Source organism: Notothenia rossii (genome assembly GCF_949606895.1).
Source record: "Notothenia rossii genome assembly, chromosome: 7".
NCBI lineage: Eukaryota > Metazoa > Chordata > Actinopteri > Perciformes > Nototheniidae > Notothenia > Notothenia rossii.
Window position 1 is genome coordinate 44,481,673 of NC_136905.1, and position 20,015 is coordinate 44,501,687.

General features: G+C 40.4%; 2 protein-coding genes across 7 annotated transcripts in view; both read right to left on the reverse strand.

Annotated features, from left to right (window-relative positions):
* cep192 (centrosomal protein 192) overlaps window positions 1-9,423 on the reverse strand; it is a 56,445-nt gene extending 47,022 nt beyond the window's left edge. For 2 of the 5 annotated variants that reach the window (XM_079694028.1, XM_079694027.1), the window contains exons 1-13: window positions 9,209-9,419; window positions 8,428-8,663; window positions 7,867-7,974; window positions 7,393-7,550; window positions 7,091-7,152; window positions 6,530-6,671; window positions 6,342-6,430; window positions 6,082-6,171; window positions 5,657-5,809; window positions 5,362-5,512; window positions 4,946-5,160; window positions 4,555-4,677; window positions 1,897-2,052 (exon numbers count right to left, since the gene is read on the reverse strand). In XM_079694028.1, the coding sequence (XP_079550154.1) occupies window positions 1,897-2,052; window positions 4,555-4,677; window positions 4,946-5,160; window positions 5,362-5,512; window positions 5,657-5,809; window positions 6,082-6,171; window positions 6,342-6,430; window positions 6,530-6,671; window positions 7,091-7,152; window positions 7,393-7,550; window positions 7,867-7,974; window positions 8,428-8,600 (1,620 nt within the window). In that variant the 5' untranslated portion in view covers window positions 8,601-8,663; window positions 9,209-9,419. Of the gene's footprint in view, window positions 1-1,896; window positions 2,053-4,554; window positions 4,678-4,945; window positions 5,161-5,361; window positions 5,513-5,656; window positions 5,810-6,081; window positions 6,172-6,341; window positions 6,431-6,529; window positions 6,672-7,090; window positions 7,153-7,392; window positions 7,551-7,866; window positions 7,975-8,427; window positions 8,664-9,208 lie in introns of all 5 variants that reach the window. The other 3 variants (XM_079694029.1, XM_079694031.1, XM_079694030.1) reach the window with 3 other exon arrangements.
* A 942-nt stretch (window positions 9,424-10,365) lies between these two features.
* Window positions 10,366-19,954, reverse strand: seh1l (SEH1-like). 2 transcript variants are annotated; one of them, XM_079693199.1, is made up of 9 exons: window positions 19,716-19,954; window positions 19,277-19,327; window positions 18,909-19,055; window positions 18,444-18,655; window positions 16,546-16,644; window positions 16,290-16,430; window positions 14,282-14,436; window positions 12,524-12,677; window positions 10,366-10,758 (listed from the first exon to the last, which is right to left on the reverse strand). In XM_079693199.1, the coding sequence occupies exons 1-9, from the start codon at window positions 19,824-19,826 to the stop codon at window positions 10,584-10,586; spliced, it is 1,245 nt and encodes a 414-aa protein (XP_079549325.1). In that variant the 5' UTR covers window positions 19,827-19,954; the 3' UTR covers window positions 10,366-10,583. The 2 variants fall into 2 exon arrangements, with proteins under 2 accessions (XP_079549325.1, XP_079549326.1); XM_079693200.1 differs by lacking the exon at window positions 10,366-10,758 and adding an exon at window positions 10,858-11,212 and having other exon boundaries at window positions 19,716-19,952.
* Window positions 19,955-20,015: the final 61 nt, after the last annotated feature.

The following is a 20,015-nucleotide window of genomic DNA, read 5'->3' on the forward strand; positions in this document are numbered from 1 at the left end:
ATGATAACATTTCTTCTTAAGTAGTTTACATTGGAAATGCCACACAATCAATCTTGATGAGGTCTATAACTTCCCTCTTCAAGGTTGCCTTCTCCATGCACTTTACCTGTAGGGGAAGTTGTGCCAAAGCCCAAAACCAACAAAGATGACCAGATTGCAATGGTAGTGTCCTTGTTTCAAGGGGGGTTAAACATACAGTGGGGAAAAAAAGTATTTAGTCAGCCACCAATTGTGCAAGTTCTCCCACTTAAAAAAATGAGGCCTGTAATTTTCATCCTAGGTATACCTCAGCTATGAGAGCCAAATGAGAAAAAAAAAAAAATCCAGAAAATCACATTGTCTGATTTTTAAAGAATTTATTTGCAAATTATGGTGGAAAATAAGTATTTGGTCACCTACAAACAAACAAGATTTATGGCTCTCACAGACCTGTAACTTCTTCTTTAAGAGCCTCCTCTGTCCTCCACTCGTTAACTGTATTAATGGCACCTGTTTGAACTCGTTATCAGTATAAAAGACACCTGTCCACGACCTCAAACAGTCACACTCCAAACTCCACTATGGCCAAGACCAAATAGCTGTCAAAGGACACCAGAAACACAATTGTAGACCTGCATCAGGCTGGAAAGACTGAAGCTGCAATACGTAAGCAGCTTGGTGTGAAGAAATCAACTGTGGGAGCAATTATTAGAAAATGGAAGACATACAAGACCACTGATAATCTCCCTCGATCTAGGGCTCCACGCAAGATCTCACCCCGTGGGGTCAAAATGATCACAAGAAGAACGGTGAGCAAAAATCCCAGAACCACACAGGGGGACCCAGTCAATGACCTGCAGAGAGCTGGGACCAAAGTAACAAAGGCTACCATCAGTAACACACTACGCCGCCAGGGACTAAATCCTGCAGTGCCAGACGTGTCCCCCTGCTTAAGCCAGTACATGTCCAGGCCCGTCTGAAGTTTGCTAGAGAGCATTTAGATGATCCAGAAGAGGATTGGGAGAATGTCATATGGTCAGATGAAACCAAAATAGAACGTTTTGGTAAAAACTCAACTAGACGTGTTTGGAGGAGAAAGAATGCTGAGTTGCATCCAAAGAACACCATACCTACTGTGAAACATGGGGGTGGAAACATCATGCTTTGGGGCTGTTTTTCTGCAAAGGGACCAGGACGACTGATCCGTGTAAAGGAAAGAATGAATGGGGCCATGTATCGTGAGATTTTGAGTGACAACCTCCTTCCATCAGCAAGGGCATTGAAGATGAAACGTGGCTGGGTCTTTCAGCATGACAATGATCCTAAACACACCGCCCGGGCAACGAAGGAGTGGCTTCGTAATATGCATTTCAAGGTCCTGGAGTGGCCTAGCCAGTCTCCAGATCTCAACCCCATCGAAAATCTTTGGGGGGAGTTGAAAGTCCGTGTTGCCCAGCGACAGTCCCTAAACATCACTGCTCTAGAGGAGATCTGCATGGAGGAATGGGCCAAAATAGCAGCAACAGTGTGTGAAAACCTTGTGAAGACTTACAGAAAACATTTTGACCTCTGTCATTGCCAACAAAGGGTATATAACAAAGTATTGAGATGAACTTTTGTTATTGACCAAATACTTATTTTCCACCATCATTTGCAAATAAATTCTTTATAAATCAGACAATGTGATTTTCTGGATTTTTTTTCTTCTCATTTTCTCTCTCGTAGTTGAGGTATACCTAGGATGAAAATTACAGGCCTCTCATATTTTTAAGTGGGAGAACTTGCACAATTGGTGGCTGACTAAATACTTTTTTCCCCCACTGTAATGCTGACATCCAGTCCAAATGCCCAAGGCTAATAGGTACATGGGTCTTATAAAACCCTGACTTTCGCACTTTCCCCTGTTATGTATTGTACCTGAGAGAGGTGGAAGCTCCCCTGGTTGCCTTGAAGGTAGGAGAATGTGAGGCTGGCCGATTCCTGAGGTTTCTGGAGTCCAGCTCCACTCTTCAGGTAGGCGGAGTCCAACAGTCTGTCAACAGCAGGCCTAGACTGTGAGCTCTCCATGGCATCCTGGTGTTGAAATGAGAATCACATTGACAACCAGAGCCTTATGTTATATGCATTCATATTTCAGCCTTTGCTGCTTGTAGTTGATCACTGCATTCTGCTGTGCAGTGCTTCACATCTCCATGAAACAGACAACATTACATTTTCTAAATGAGGCTAAGGGTCCTCAGTAACAAACAGGCAAACACACTATGACAGACAACACAAACTATGACTTACGAGCTGTTTTAGAATGTATATTTTACTCCATATCTAACTTTCGGAAGAGAAAGACTAGATAACTATTTGTCTGGAATGTGCATGGTCTACAGTTTGCTAATTATTTTCCTTAATATAGAAGCAAAGTTTAAAAAAAACAAAAATCGATATCATACAGAGATGAAAAATAGAGTGGAGGAAATAAGTATTTGATCCCTTGCAGATTTTCTAAGTTTGCGCCTACAAAAAAATGAACAGTCTATACTTTTAATGGTAGGTTTATTTGAACAGTGAGAGTAAGAATATCAAAAAGAAAATCCAGAAATTGACATTATATGAAAGATCAAAATAGATTTGCATTTAACTTTGGGAAATAAGTATTTGATCCATTGCAGAACATGTGTTCGTACTTGGTGGAGAAACCCATGTTGGACACACAGAGGTCAGACCCTTCTTGTAGTTGGTCTCCAGGTTTGTGCACATCTCAGGAAGGATGTTGGTCCACTCCTCTCTGAAGATCCTCTCCAAAACCTGAAGGTTCTGAGGCTGACGGCCCGTCTACACTACAGGCATCGAAAAATGCTTTAAACGCTTCGCCCATTAACTTGAATGGGGTGACGTAGAAAAATTTTTATCTTCGCCGAACTGCATTGTGGGGAGCATGGCATGGCTTTGCAAGCATCACGAGCATCTCTCGGCATCAAAAGTTGAACAATGTTCAACTTGAACAATGTTCAACTTTTGAGGCTCGATGCTTGGCATCAGCCAATCAAATCCCGTTTATGCAATTCCTGCCAGTACAAGCACTAGCCAATCAAACCGCGTGTATGCTGATACCGCAGGTCTTGACTATTTTCCATATGTCATAAAATGGAGGATAAATTAATCATTGCCGTGGCAAGTGTCCCAGTCCTGTATGACTGTACTCTGTTCACCTACCGGGACCTAAACCGGAGGAACCAGGCATGGCGGGAGGTGGCAGAGACAGTTGGTGAAACTGGTAGGTTTTCAACCGTTTGGGGAGTTTATATCCAGTTTACTTCGTTTTAACATTGAATGGACAGCTAGTAATGTAGCATAACATTGCCGGGGGCGGGCGGGAGATTCCTGATTGGTTGTTGGTCGCGAGAAATCGCCAAGCCTCAGACACGCCCAGCTTCAAGATTTTTTGATGCCTGTAGTGTAGATGGGCCGTGATGCTTGGCCTCTGGAAGCTTCAGCTCCCTCCACAGATTTTCTATGAGATTAAGGTCCGGAGACTGGCTAGGCCCCTCCCTCAACAGAATGTGCTTCTTCTTTCGACACTCCTGTGTTGCCTTGGCTGTATGTTCAGGGGCATTGTCCTGCTGGAAGACCCTCCATGACCCATTTTCAGTGTCTGAGGGAAGGAGGCTATCGGAAAAGATTTTACGGTGCATAGCCCCGTCCATCCTCTCCTCGATGCAGGGAAGTGGTCCTGTCCCCTTAGCAGAGAAACACCCCCAAAGCATAATGTTTCCATGGAAACATTATGCTTTGGGGGTGTTTAGCATGGCTCAGCACCCCCAAAGCATAATGTTTCCATGGAAACATTATGCTTTGGGGGTGTTTAGCATGGCTCAGCATGTTGTTCACCATGGAGGTGCACCTCCATGCTGACTGTGGGGATGGCGTTCTGGGGTTATCCTCATACCCCACCGGGCGAGATCTTGTGTGGAGCCCCAGACCGAGGGCGATTGATTGTTGATTGATGCCCATTTTACTTTTCTTCTATTTTCAAATGATGACAGTGGTCTCCTTCTCACCAAGCTGCTTTCTGATGGTCTTCTAGCCAATCCCAGCCTGGTGCAGGTCTACAGTCTTGTCCCTGAGGTCCTTAGAAAGCTCTTTAGTCTTGTCCATGGTGGAGAGGCTGGAATCTGACTGATTGATTCTGTGGACAGGTGTCTTTTATACAGGCAACAAGTTGATATTATGAGCACATTTAAAAAAAAGGAAATGGACTTATGTAACCGGTCTGTGGGAGCCAGAATTCTTGTTGGTTGCAAGGGGATCAAATACTTGTTTCCCACAGTTAAATGCAAATCAATTTATATCTTTTATATAATTTCAATTTCTGATTTTTCTTTTAGATATTCTTACTCTCATTGTTAAAATAAACCTAACATTACAATTATAGACTGTTTTTTCTTTGTAAGTTGGTAAATCGGCAAGGGATCAAATAGTTATTTCCTCCACTTTTTCCTCCATGCACAAAACATCCCACATAAAATGAAAACAAGTCCGGCTATAATAGTAGCATTAGAGTTGTCGTGCATATGCACTCACCAGTGCCTCCTGTCTGTCTAGGACCATGCTCCAGTTGACAGAAGAAAGCCTCTGAGTTCCCCTTGATGCACCGGAAGAAGAGCTGGCCTCTCCTATTCCTACAGGACCCACACGGTCCCCCATCTGCAAAACATTGAGTCAATTAAGAAGCAGACCTGAAAAACTATTAGTGTATCATTTATTAACTATAGAGTATTAAATAAATATAATCCACAGTATGAGGGCAAACAGAAAGTGTGTGTGGTCTACACAAATTATGTCTTCAATATGAAAGACGTTGTGTAAGAAATCTAAATAAAAACTGCATCAATAAACTTTGTCAAGAAATGCAGCAAATAGTATTTGTGACTCCTGTGTTTGTCTTTGTTCCAGACGTGAGTCTCATTCTTACCTCGGTATGTCTGAAAAGACTATTCCTATTATGTCCTTGCAGATTCAGGTTGCCATCATTTTCCTCACCAATAGCATTACTCCCCACAACCCCCAGCCCACGCAGGGCATCATAGGTGGTCTGGACCACAGTCGCCGGGAAAGGGATGGTCGCAACCCCACCGTCATTTCCGCTTTCCTCACTCCCACTGCTTCCATCCCCACCTCCTCCATCCCCTTCAGTTACATGAGGACAGAGAGGAGTATCGGTCTTAATTTAGTGTCCCTCAAAACTACAAAAAAATCAGTTTCCTGTTAAATGATTTCATGCTTTAGTATCCTTTCACTTGGAAATAACAAGAAAGCAAGAAAACGAGCCAGAGAACACAAAAGAAAGAAAAACAAGGCAGTGACAATCATTTAAGCTGCATATTGTACCCGTGACTGGAGGGTTGATGACCTGTCCCTCAGCCGATCGTCTCTGTTCAATCCCAGACAGAGATGGACCGCCGCGGCCACTGGAAGCCTCATCATCAGAACTGCCTCCCTCTAAGCCTGGCCTGAAACTGGGACGATTGCTCTCTCCAACCTGTGTCCACATGTAGACATGAACACACGCACACAAAAACAACAATTGTCCAAAGAAAACTTGTTTTACAAGACCTATGAATAATTGAGCTACTCAATATTTGAGAGTTTAAAAACAATAACAATATTGTTTTCTATTTCTGACCAGTTGTCTTGAAGTGTTGGGCAGCAGCCGTGTCCGGGTAGCATTGCTGTCCCTTCTGGCAGACTCCAGCTCATCCTCAGTGTCCTCATCACTGGCTGGACAGGAGTCCATACCTGTAGCAGCAAGACGCACATCAGGCATCTGAAAGTCTTCCTGAGGAAAACATAGGGAAACAAGATACAGAAAGAAATTAGAAAAAATATAAAGTGAAACATATATTTTGCAGAGACATGATTTAAGAGTTCTTTCATTTGAGTAAGATTTACAGAAGTAATTTCAGAATTGTAGAATGTCAATAAGTGAGCTTTAGAATGAGTAAAGCCGGTGCAATCGGGTTTCTTGCTCCAAATTTCCAGTTAATAATTATAAAACTTAACAGTACTTTCAGGAAGATGATATTTCACGCAGTGTGTAAATGTGCTCACCTGATTGTAGTCATCGAGAAACTGGTGTCTATACTGCTCTGGTTCTGTAGAACTTGGGTTTGAATTGTTGTCAGTAGCACCTGGCCATCCCTATGATCATTGAAGGCAGAAATTAAAATGAATAGGGACATTGAGTAATATGGATTAAGGGAATGACTCTTGATTAAATATAACTGTTTTCTAAAGGTACACTTATGATGGGCAGTGTAAGTGAATAAGTCCTAAGAGCGTAAAGTGTTTGAAATGGAGAAGAGAATTACTGTCACAGGAATCTCCTGGCCCTCCACTCTGCCTCGCTGCATGAGGAGGGGCACCAGCTTATTGAAATACAGCTCCAGCTCATCATCATCTAGAGAACAATCACATGTTCACAACATGACTCAAGCTTTTACAGAATGTCTGCAATCCATGTTTTTTCCTACATTTAAAATATAAAGAATGTATGAACCTGTGATATCGCTACTGATGCTGTCCACGGACATTAGCTTCTCATTTGCCAGGAAGCTAGAGTTACTGCCACTGAAATGGTCACTGTCCACTCCCTCACGCTGCACATTGTCCTCGTCAGCTTTAGCAGGTAGAGGCTGAGCCTAAATGAATTGCACCGGAAAAGAAAAAGTATTTGCAAACGTTTTTTGTTTGAGATAAAAAAAAAAAGACCATTTTGAAATAAAACCATCCAAAACACAAACTTTTATTCAAACATAGGATTTGACTAGTTATTCCTTAAAGGTATACTGGGCCGTTTTTTTAAAATCATTTTAGAAGAAATAGTGTATATTGAAAAAGGTCAAATATGCTTATATATAAAGACAAGCTAAATTGCATGGGTTTTTCTTTTATAATATACAGGACATATTTAGTTTGAGCAGTGAATTATATGTATTTGTACCCGTTGACAAGATGGGTACAAATTGGCAAAACAAGACTGTAAAAATAACAGCAAAACAATTATCCCAGATAAAAAGTACAACTGCTATCTGTTCAAAGGGCAAACCAGAGTTGGTACCTTTGCATCTGTGTTTTCTTTTTGTCCAAAATGGGCACACGTCAGGAGCCCCGTTGAAAGATCTGTCGAACAATCAGTAAAAGCTAAATGCATTAGTATCTTCAAGAAAAAGTGTCATCACCTAATAATGAGAATATGTTCTTCTCTTTCTATCAGAAAGCACAAAAAATCCATGTCCATATAAACTGTAAGTCCCTGAAGTACTAGGTGAAGCCAATTCGACATCATTGCCGATAATCAGGATGGGAGTATTGCCAGTGTTATACCTATACATGAGGCGAGACAGGTGCACTACCACATACCTGTTCCAAGCTCTGTGGGCCGGCTGTGGACTGAGCCCATCTGTGGAGAACACAGCCTCAGCATGGAGGCTTGGTTTTGAGATGCACTCTCATCCAAATTAATCTTTACGAGCATGTCTGAGAGACGGTGTGCTGCAATGAAGTCATCCGCATTGTCCCTGTAATACAGTCAGTGATGTATATCATTATGACCACATCAAAGCTTCATGTGAAAAGGAAGAATATGAATTACTACAGTTAAAAATATATATGAATGTTCAGTAATACATTTAACATTTGAGTATTTAAATTAGGTAGCTTTTAGTATGACTGGCTGTAATTGAGGTCCTCTTTGCGAAATGTAAATAACTGTCAAACAAATACACAAGAAAACCTTTTTAGACAAAAAATCTGTTTAAAAAAAAATGAATATAATATAAGCGTTTTTAGTCACAGACAACATTGCAAAACCAAATCAGCTGCGTAAATACTCACAAGTCATCCTTGAAGCTTAGGGCGAACATGGGTTGTTCCCTAAGAAAGGACTGGGATTTGGCCTGCTGCTCTTGGCCCTCCAGATATGACGCCTCAACAGGGTCTTCTCTGTAAAGCAAGACAACTTAGCATTGATCCAACAAGATTTGTAACAGACTAAACTGCTCTAAATCATGGTTACTTTAAAATAGTGCACAAAGCAACTGAACACTGACTCACTATGAACATCCCCAGTGCTGTTCCTGTTCACTTTGTGGGACATTTCAAAAGAAAATAGGGCTGTAACAACTTTTTATTAACAAACAAGTATCCATATTCAGTTCTATATTTGGCAGGCGTGTAAATATGTATCTCTTTTTTTGCATATCAATATTTCCTATTTCCAGTTGCCTTTAACGGCTTGAATTAGTAGAAACATAAACTCTGAAATAGGAATTGGAATGATTTCAGCATACATTATTGTCACACTAGTCAGATAGCCTGTGTGATGATTCAGAGAAACATGCATGAGATCATTTCCATATCAAGTCACATCTGTCCAAAGCAGCAGCATGCTCCCACCTGTTGTCAGATCCTGGTTTAATTTTAGCCACTGTAGAAGCAGCCACTGGAAGCCCTGGGCCTGAACCCAATGTCACATTCCCCAGTGTGGCACGGCCACTGGTGCTGTCCAGAGACTTGCAGAGGAAACTCGGGAAGGCTTCATCTTCCAACTTGTAAAAGCGGTCTGCCATCTTTTTTGAATGAAGCAGGGAAACAGCCAAATGTGGCTTGACTTCAGTTCATTTGAAGTCCATCTAATGACCAGATACATTAAAAAAAGAGAAATGTCGGGGTGGTTAGTAGCCTACGTCTTAGTAAACGGTTTGAAACTTTACATTGCACAGATACTTTATCTAGCAGCAGCTTTGTGTGCAACGTTACATGTTTATCGACACCACCTTGCGAAAACTAGCGGGGAAAGGTTATTTTTTTGTAACACTTGTTTTGAATATGTGCATACATGTTGTAGCCTGGCTTTACAGTTTGAACTTGTCGTCTACAAAAAAAATTGAGAGCAATTCATTAGATAATGATGATGCTAGGTTAGCTTACTCTTTACGCTAGCTAGTTTACGGGACTTGCTAAAAACAAGTGGGTTCGTCAAAACTAACGTTACTCCACTATGTTCGTTTATTCAGTTAGAGAGAAGTGTTCGAGAACAAAAGTTACAGGCAACAGATAGGTTGAGCAGTTAAATCTGCTAGCTATTCTTACCAAAATCCTTAGAGACTGTCCATTTTAGAGAGAATAAGCGTTAAATCAGAACGCAAACGTTATCGTTAGTTGTACTTCAACTTACATTCAATACTCCAGAAGGGCCGAAAGACCACGGTTCTTATTCCAACTCGAATGTTCCCTCATAAACTATTGAACACACGTTGCGAAATGCAGTTCAGTTCCAAAAGTGACTCCTTAAATCCTTAAGTTGTTCATTATTAGTTAGAGCAGGCACAACAAACACCGTGCAACAGTTCGAAGCAAGCAGCGCCCAGAATCGGCATGAAGCCCGCCTGAGCGTCACGTTATGTGGGCAGGACTTAACTAAATTCAAACACTGTGATTGGTCAAAAAAAACTGAGAGGGAGGAAATTGTCTATCATGATAGGATGTGATTCATGTTGTTCTTTTGGACTTGGTTGGAAAAGTAACTAATTTCGTCAGTCGTTTTACATGATGGCTGACAGAAAGAGTGGATATGATTGTTTTACACATGACTTGCAGTAACTTGCCAAGGGTGTTCTGCTTAGCAGCGGCAAGAACGCCAATTTAGCATGTTGCATCCCATGCATTCCAGGTTTTGGGTGACAATATTAAATTGTAGCCTCCCTGTAAAAACAAACGACAGTTTATTTCCCTAATTTCAGAGTAAATATCAAAAGTCTGTTTCTGCCATCAGAAGTCAAGTCCACAAGCACATTGAATTAATAAGGATCAGTTACATAGTCATGCATTTATTAATGAAGTGTATTGTTTGAGTGTAATGGGAAAATTGTTTTAAAAAAAATCCCATCTTGGGCTATTTATTACTTCCAAAAAGGGGTACGTGTGCCGTTGAAAAACTCGATGAGGGCTGTGATAAAAAGTCCTCTGCAGGAAGAGTGCCACAGTGACGCGTCCTAAAACCCGGAAGTAAGCTGCGCATGGGTTCCTTCGACAAAAAAACTATTTCTCCATAGGATTTTGGAAAATAGCTCGAAATAAGGTCCGTGGTTGACACACATTTAAGAGATGGATCACGTTTTGTTCAGTCGGATAATCTCCACATGTCTACCCTACTTTTATAATTTTCGAATCATAAATCTAATCGATAGATTTATGATCGATAGATTTATGGTTTTTGTCGAAGGGACCCATGCGCAGCTTACTTCCGGGTTTTAGGACGAGTCACTGTGCAAATCAAAACATGTGCTTTGCATTGGGCATTCTTTAAAGCACTAGCATACAAAACCAAATATGTGAGATGTTCAGATTTTATTCAGGGTTACAAAAAAATGGCTCTAAACATTTCACAGAAACTTCATGACACCTTTTTCTATATTATGCACAGGAAAAAGGACAAAATATTATAAAATAGAGACATACATTGAAGTCTTTATTAGAAATGAATGGCACTTGGGTGGTTTGTGCGCATCCCCCAATCAATCCCTTTTAATTCTAGCTATAACACCGCTACATCACTGTCCTTCAGCCTCTGGTAAAGGCAGCAGTGCTCTGGAGAGTCTGTGGGGAAGAGCCTGTTGCTGAGGCTGAATGGGCTCAGCATCACAATGCTCAATGAGGGAGGAGGGAGGCAGAAAGTGACCATACCTGGTCCCCGCTCTGGGAGAGTCCAGAGGCGGAAAGAAATACCTAAAGCAACACAACATGGATCGAGACAAAGACGACAAACATGTGGACAGGGCGAAGACAATGACAATGGAATACAGAGAGGAAACAATTCAAAGGAGATATGAGATTTTTTTTTTTTATTAGGAGGAGAAAAAAAAGTGAATTGCAGACAATAGTGATGGGTGCATGTCATTTTAAAGGTGTATGTTAGTAAAAAAGGTGAACTGTCAGCAAACATATTGGATCAAAGAAAAAGGAACACTGGAGAACAGAAACATGCCGTTTTCAACACAAACAGGGCTTTTAACAGCACAACCTAAGATGGGACATAACTCACACATTTAAAATGCATTAACACAAGCTCAAATGGTTGCTGGTTCAGAAGAGACATTAATAATATGCAGGATGCTGCTGGGATATCTTTGGAGAGGTCAGCTGCCGCAGGGGAGGGGCAAAGGGAGCTCTCTTGCCAATCCTGCATGCAACAAGCATTACAATACCATATTACTTAAACCACTCAAACTCATTCTTTGTCAACAAGGAATAGGGACGCAAGAAAAAGCTTTTCTGCAAAGTTATTTTCCAATATGACATTTTAGTACAATCACTGGTTGCAAAAGTATTAGAGCACAACATTTCATACAGTAAACACATTTTGTTACTCAGTTTAGAGGTTATTCAAAGGTCAAGTCAAAGACGACAAGAAATGCTATGACGGATGTTTTGTTGAGTTAGAGGTTATTTAGTTGAACATAAATACAGCCACATAAAAACTCTCATAACAACAGTGGTAACTTTGAACCTGTTTTATACGCGATCAAATAGTAACAGTTGCTTATTTATAATCCAAATGTTAAAGCAAGCCTGTGTTACATTTGCTGAACAGCGACCACTGTGGCTTTAGTGAAAGTCTTTGTTTTAAACTTTGTAATTGTAGAAGATGTAGTCAGAGTCAGCAGGAAGTAAGCAACAGAAAGGTTTTGATCAGACCCAACAATGTATGGCTTGAGAGCAATACCCGAGTACACTGTTCGCAATTAAGAAAGAGTGAGTTTTATTGCTCATCAATTCAACACTTCATTTATAAAAAAAAGATGCGTTATCTCTTCTTTTAAAAGTGACGTAGTCTTTTCCTAAAGCCATTTAGTTCAGCAGCTATATTCATACCCATACTGCATGTGTTGTTCTATTTCTGTTGTCATTTTAGTGGGTTAATGACGTTTATTCAAGCTGTTCTTCTGCACAGCAAAGCGTTTGGCAATACTGGCTCGAGGATACATTCAAATGTAAAAAATGTGAAATTAAGAGACAGATTACTGAGCTTTGATTTAATTGCTCATCTCAAAATGGAAGTAGTCACAACAATGTTGGATGTCAGGATGTAGTAAACTGAAGCTAATCAAATTTCTCGATATAAAAAAAAAAGATCTTCCCCTTCAAAATAATCATTTGAAAAAGTCAAATTTATATAAAAACAGGTTTATTTTACATTTTGCACCAATTATGTGGTTAGCAGGGACAAAACAAAGTGGAAACTACTCTTGCATGCATCTGTACAAACCAAGAGCAAATTGCCTTATAAAAAAATCAACACAACACATGAACAGGCTTGATGCAGACTCTTTGCCTTGAAGCCAAGCTCTTTGCATGAGTGCAGCATTTGGTCAGTAAGGGCCTGGGGAGTTTGTCAGAGAGCAGCTGTAGTCCCGGTCAGTGTGAGGCGGAATAAGGGGTCAGTTCTGTCTGGTGCGGGTCAGGCTGGGTGAGTGGCGGCCACACCACCTACCTTCCTGCAGACATCCCGTTTTGGGTGTTCTGGGATGTCTGAACGGAGGAGCCCACGACAGTGCTCATAGCTGTGGGCTGACCCGATGAGCCGGTGAGGGGGCTGCCGTCTCCCTTCAGGATTCCCGTGCACTTCCAGTTGTCCATGTAGTTAGCTGCAGGAATCAAATCAGTAAAACTAATTGTAACTTAAAATGACTCAAAGTTAATAATGTCCTTTACACATGCTTTATTTTACCATATTTGTCCTTATTTTTTTTAAGTTATTATAGTGTTCTTAAAATGGTTCTGTGTTTTTTTTTTTTTTACTTTTATGTATGCACCACGATACCAAGTCAAATTCCTTGTACGTGGCAACCTACCTGCTAATAAACCTGTTTCTGATTACACATAGGGAAGTGGAAAAGCTGATGGGAGAATTTGAAAACAGCTTAACTTTTATTAAAAAAAAATTGTGTATTTTTCTACTTTATGTGTATTCTGCATTACAATGGACAGTTGAAATGTCATACAGATGTGACGGATCTATGGCATAATCACACTAATGCATCTTGTGGATCTTTGTTTTGAAATATAACAGAAATGTATGTATCATAACAACTCAAAAGATATGAGCAAGACTGCAATTTTTGTTCAGGGGTCAATGACAAGCTAATTTAATTAGTACAACAAACATCATACAATTTGTAATAGCAAGCATTAAAATAATATGACATGTTTGAACGTAAAAATAAAAGAACTACATGACTAGACTGAGTCTTTGCTGCTGCACATCATTACGTAGATGATTTAAGTGCATGTAACAGTAACACCACTTAGTTAGACACAAATTAGAGTCTTAACACTGTGAGAGTATTTCAGGTCTGTTTGTGACATTGGACTAGGGCTGCACGATATTGAAAAAAACTGACATTGCAATATCTTTTCCCCCTGCGATATATATTGTGTTTTTTTTTAACTATATTTAACCGGATGAAGGGATGAAGTCACGGACGTCTGGATCTTAACTGGTTGACTCATCATACCTTAAGTCATGATCTAACATGTCATGATAATGCATGTTGCTTACCCTCAAATAAGGGGGTTCATCTGTGAATGAAGAAGAGAAGAACCTTTTTGTATCCCAAATAGTTCCAGATGGCAGATGTTGCTTTTCTTTTTGGAAGTAAATCTTCATTCTCGCCGGTATTGTCCTCATCTGCCTCGCTCATTTTTTACCGGTGTTTTGATGGTCTGCAAACTAGCGGGGCGTGGCCTGCTGTGGTCTGATCAAGAATTATTGTGATTGGTGGTTTGCTGTTCATGCAGAGCCTGCATGTCACTCACTCAAGTACCCCTGACATGAGAGCCGTGCAAGTTTTCCTTTTGTAGCAAGCAGCAAAATAATTGTAACATGACGTGTTTGAGTTAATGTACCTACTTAATGTCACACGTCCTAAAAAAAAAAAAAGGAAAAAGAAAGGAAAAAAAGAAAATTATTATAAAAAAATTATAAAATCGCACATCCCCGCGATGTGAATATCGCACATGCGCATATCGCCATGACACGATATATCGTTTAGCCCTACATTGGACTGTCTGATTGATCATTCCTCAATTGAATGACGTCAGCAATGCATTAGCGAAAGTTTCGTAATACCTGCTGAGAGTCACTGTTCACTCAAACTAGCATTTTTCCAAAAAAGTTCTGGTAGCTATCACTAAAATGAAAAGAAGACCCATGAGCAATAATCAATAGAAGCAAAAAATAGCCTGTTACCTTTCCAGAGGCGCACACAGCCATCATCCCCGGAGGAGGCCAGCAGGGTGCTGGTGATGTTCCAGCTCACACGCCACACCTGAGAGTTATGGTTATCAAACTGGGCCACAATCTGCACTTCCAACTTGGTGGGTCCTGTAGAGGTGCTCTCCTTCCTGTCAGATGGATCCAAGTTTCAAACAATTATTTAAAGTGGAAGTATTTAATTCCCATTATTACGGTGGCCCGGAATTGCAAGTCAAAAACAGCATTTTAGAAAACGATACAGCATTTTAGAAAACACCACAGCATTTCAACTTATACGGAAAGGGTATTCCTTTAGGGAGAACACTTCTTGTTTGTGATTGGACAAAGCCAGCTAGAGAAGCGCAGCTGTGATTGGTTGTTTTTGCTGCCAGTCAAGAAATGAAGCTTTGTGATTGGTCAGCACCCGACAGCGCAACATGCCCCGAAACATCAGCCGTTAGTTGTTAGCAAACAGAGCTCACAGCTCCTCATATCTGTTCAGAAACTGTACAAAAGTTAAACATGAACAAACCACAGACTGTCTGCAGACTTATCAAAGCATTCATTCATGGTTTTTACTAACCGGTATCAGTATGTAGTTACTTCGGCATAATTTTGAAACGTGTATTACAATTAAATCACGGTAAAATATGTTAATTTTGTTGTAGTTGGTATCTACCAAAGTATTTGAATGGAGATACGCCCCGCCCCCTCCCCAGCGCGTCTTGTTTGAATGACAGGAGTGAACACAGCTGACAGCCGTGGTGAAACCTGAAACTCGAGTGATTAGAGCGATGCAAATATTCGGGGATTATATCCATGAAAATACTATGGTAGACTACAACAAAATTAACATATTTTACCGTGATTTAATTGTAATACACGTTTCAAAATGATGCCAAAGTAACTACATACTGATACCGGTTAGTAAAAACCATAAATTAATGCTGTGACAAGTGTGCAGACAAGACGACAGGCGAAACACCTTTTAAAATTTGTGCTCTGAATGGAGATCGGATCGATCAGGCTAAACCAGTGCTTCTCGCCCCCTAGTGGTCCGTGAGTATATTGGTAAAATTTCACATTTGAAATACATGTATTTATTTAAGTTTTCCACACTCTCGCGGGAATATCTCCGCAATGGAGCGAGCTTAAGTTTCATTTTCGATTGCATGATATAGCCCAGCACAACACCTTCATCAAACATGTTGCCACTTGTTTTTACCATTTTCAGGCGATTTGTAAAAAACGATGTGTTTTTGGATATTTGTGGAGTTAGGGTGTCCGCGAGTGTTTTTTTATTGGTTAAGTGGTCCTTGGTATGAACATTTTTGAGAAACTCTGGGCTAAACTAACCCGTAGCTGCTCCGTCCACACTCACAACAACGTCATACACACATAAATAAAGCAGCGACTGTATTCACCATGACACAGACAGTCTGTGGTTTGTTCATGTTTAACTTTTGTCCAGTTTCTGAACAGATATGAGGAGCTATAAGCTCTGAGTGCTAACAGCTAACGGCTGATCTTTCAGGACATGTTGCGCTGTCGGGTGCTGACCAATTACGAAGCGTCATTTCTTGACTGGCAGCAAAAACAACCAATCACAGCTGTGCTTCTCTGGCTGGCTCTGTCCAATCACAAACAAGAAGTGTTCTCCCTAAAGGAATACCCTTTCCGTATAAGTTGAAATGCTATGGTGTTTTCTAAAATGCTGTAGTGTTTTCTAAAATGCTGTGGTGTTTCCTGAAATACTGTGGCGTTTCCTGAAATGCTGTGGTGTTTCCTGAAATGCTGTGGTGTTTCCTGAAATACTGCGGTGTTTCCTGAAATGCTGTTTTGACTTGCACTTCAGGGCCACCGTAAATTATGTTTAAAAACAGTTATAATGTATACTGTCCTGCAGTGAAATGCAGGATTTCATCGACTACACTAATGTGTTTTTTGTGAGTCCTTCACATGAATACTGTGACTTAACAGAGAAAATCATGGAATCAGTCACCTCATAGGAACAAGTTTAAAGATCCTGACATCTTTTGTTGCAATAGCAAGCACGTGGAAAGACCTCCCCAGGTTTGGGGCAAACGCAATGTCATGGACTGCATCTGCGACGCTCATCAGGGTCTCTGCTTTAGCATATTTCCTGTAAACAATGGTAAAACAACTTTTTTAACAATCATTAACATTTTCTTTCAACTAATTGGGTTTGATTTTTGAAAAAGAGTGACATAAAGTTTGGTAAATTCAGTGAAACCCACCTTGTGTTTTCATTATACTCATAGATCTGAACTTTGCCACCATAATTCACATTACTGTCGTCACTACCCACTGCAAACATTGGTGGGTGGGCCCGAGAGCTGTGTGGAAGGGCGAGAAAGCACACATTATACACTGACAGATCCTCAAACTCCACTGTCATATCCAACAGGCTGTGCTATGTGTAATATATCAATGTTATATCGATAGCATGATATGAGAGTAGATATTGCCTTAGATTTTGAATCGTAATATGTCACTATTATTGACTTTTCTTAGACTTAATTCTGCTTTACATTAAAGTTGTTTAATGGTATAAATCATAATATTTGTCTTTACCCACTACGTCAGTGGTTCCCAAAGTACTGGGCCCCTGCAGCGCTATTGCAGGGCAAATGATTGAAGCATGCTTAAGCTCACAGCTGCTGAAAAGAACTGCAGCACAAAGCAAGCACACACCAGTCACTGAAAATATGTGGTGATTAAAGGTGTATTTTTTGCAAAGGAAATGTTCAGGTTCCCTTTTTTTCTCTCAGGGAGCTGGTTTAGTGAGCCCCACGGACCGCAGGCCTCTATCTCTACTCCGTATCAGCTGATCGCTGAACGCCCGTTATTATTCCTTATCGTATTGAAACCTTAGTTTTAGATCCTACGCTGTTTGACCACAAGCTGTCTTCACATCCCCGGACTGTGAGACAGACAGGCAGAGGGAACTTATTACATATTGTTTGTGAAGCAGATATAGGAAGTTACTTTTTTTAATGAAAATATGATGATATTTACTTTTGCAAACAGTGAAGCAGTTGGGCAGCTGTCAGATATGTATTGCAGGACATGTGTTGGACACAGACTGTGTGTGGTTGGACTCTGTCTCACAGGCAGGTTGCAGTGTAACTTCAGAGGAGACTGGGGAATCGACAATTCTCAAATTGCACCACTTAGAACTAACTTGTGAATGCAAAAACAATGCAGAGTTGATTAGTAAATCATTGTATTCAATAACAGCGACGGAATTAAAACAGTATGATGTGATTTGTAAATATGAATAGTCATTTGACTAAATGTTTTTATAAATACTTGATACGTGAAAGTGGCATGTGACTTATTTTTACCCTCTCAAAGAATCGAAAAGCAGAACCAAAATCTGAACCAAAATCGTTAAAATCCAAATGACACCCAACGCTTAGTATTACAGTTAGACTTTTAATAATTCCACTGTGAAGGTGATTCCTCACTTTATTATTCATTTTTCTTCTATCAAATAAGACTTTGCAGTTTTATAAGTTCCAATTTTTTTAATCAATTTAAAATCGAAGATATTCTCATCTACAAAGAAAAAGTTTGGGAACCACTGCACTACATCATTATATCCACAGAAGTGATTATTTATCAAACATCTCATTGTACAAAGATAGGTTATACATATAAAAGCAACAATTTTCAACAATTCAGTAGTCATAATATAGTTATCAAGGTATTAAGTCAAAGAGTGGTATCTTTTTTTCTCCATATTTCCAAGCCCTAAGACTGCATTAGGTGCAGCTAAGAGTACCTCATAAAATGGAAATTGAGTGTATGTCAAGTACTCTGTTATACCTAGTAAACATTACATGTATATTATTTTTGTATGATATAAAACACATGATCTGTAAAATGTCATAGGGACTGTGCATCATAATCAATAAAACATCAGAAAACAGTGATTCTCTCTTGAAAACCTACAAACAATTCTTCAAAATCATTGCCAGTAAATGTTCGACTGGTTGTTACAGCTCCACCTCCTATAAACAAGATGTATGGCAAAACCGAGATACAGTTCAGCCAGGAAAATGAAATGAGGAACTGTAAATCTATACATTTCAGTGTCAGTTTTTGAAGCTAAGTAAAACGATGGTCTCACCTTGAGGGGTTCCAGGAGATGCAGCTGCAGCTGAGCTTGCAGGAGATCTCGTGCTGCAGGGACCACTGACTCAGGTTCATCACATCAGGAGCCTCATAGATCCTCACCACTCCGTCCGCAGAGCAGGTGGTCAACATCAGGCCCATGTGTTTAGGGGCAAACTTCACATCAGTCACTGATGTTCGACTGTCCACTAGTGTGGTTCTCTTAATCTATAACGAAACACCATAAAAGATCATGTGTCAAAAAGAAGACTGTAGAAAAAGTGACCAGCAGTTACAATGTTAAATAGGGGGAGAAGTAAATGATGGTGTGTTAGTGGAAAACATTATTATAACCACACATCACTGGGGGGGGTACTATCATCATCATCATCATCATCATCTGAACTGCAAAGAAAATAAAGAAATATAAGTGTGTGATGTGTGCTTTGCAAGTTTATAAGGATGCCAGAGTTTCACTCACCCAGTGGCTCAGTCCTCTCTGCTTGTCGTTGGACTCCCCTACAATCTCTTCCCACACAGCAGCGGTCCTGTCAAAGGAGCAGGAGGCCAGAACCTGCCCGAACTCTGGGTGAGCCCAGGTCACTCTCCACACGGAGCCGCTGTGTGTCTGCACACAGAACAGCTTTAGTCAAACCAATAGAGCCCAACACTAGATACAGATTTGTTTAATATCAGAAAAGTGACAAGAGACAGAATAGGACATAAACAGTCATTGCAAAAATGCTAATGTGATGTGATATGCCATTATGCAATTATACTTGAAATTAATTTTTGAGCTGGAAAGCCTTTTAATGGTTAAATCAATGTTATAAGCAGCAAGTGGCCTACCTTCCAGCTGGCAGTGCAGTGCCACTCTCCGTTCTCACTCTTGTCCCAAACCTGAATGAAATAACGTGCAGGTAACACAAATACGAAATATTTCAGATACGAAGTCTATCTACAGCCTATATACTTGTGTGGCTGGTAACAGAGCTCTCAACGACATTCCTGGATGTGATAACGTGAAGCTACAACTGCATCTCAAAGTTATCTGTAGCTACCCTAGCCTGTATGCTACAGGCACCATGGCTATCAAGCTAGCTAAATCAAACAAGGTTTAGATTCCTTCGACATTCAAATGTTTCCATATATATCGCAAATGACCTAACTTTACGTCCATCAACAATGGAATGAGAGTCAGTCTCTCCAATAGGGTGTTAAGAGTGTGATACTACGGGTGGTGTTAACAAGCTTGCTGTGAGAGCTAACATTAGCAAACTGAACTTACCTTCACACTTTGGTCACTGGAACAAGTGGCCATTCTCCGGCCGTGGAAATCATACGAAACATCATGAATGAGATCTTTATGATCTGCTGTGATACTTCGCGCTACAAACATGATTACAATTAGCAAATATTAACCAGCAACCCTAGCTTAACTAATTTCCTAGCAGGCCTGTCATGTGTCCACTTGTGTAAGTATGTTTGGCGGGTCCTGTAGAGTGCTATCCCTGGAGTTAACCACGGGGGGGCGCATTGAAACCAAGTTTAGGTAAATCCTTTTTTAAGGTACTCCATGATAACATTT

Coding starts and splice junctions, on each gene's coding strand:
- seh1l (XM_079693199.1), bottom strand. CDS start 19,826: ATGTTTGTAGCGCGAAGTATCACAGCAGATCATAAAGATCTCATTCAT. Junction 19,056..19,276: donor ACTGCACTGCCAGCTGGAAG/GTAGGCCACTTG, acceptor TTCTGTGTGCAG/ACACACAGCGGCTCCGTGTG. Junction 18,656..18,908: donor AGAGAGGACTGAGCCACTGG/GTGAGTGAAACT, acceptor GTTTCGTTATAG/ATTAAGAGAACCACACTAGT.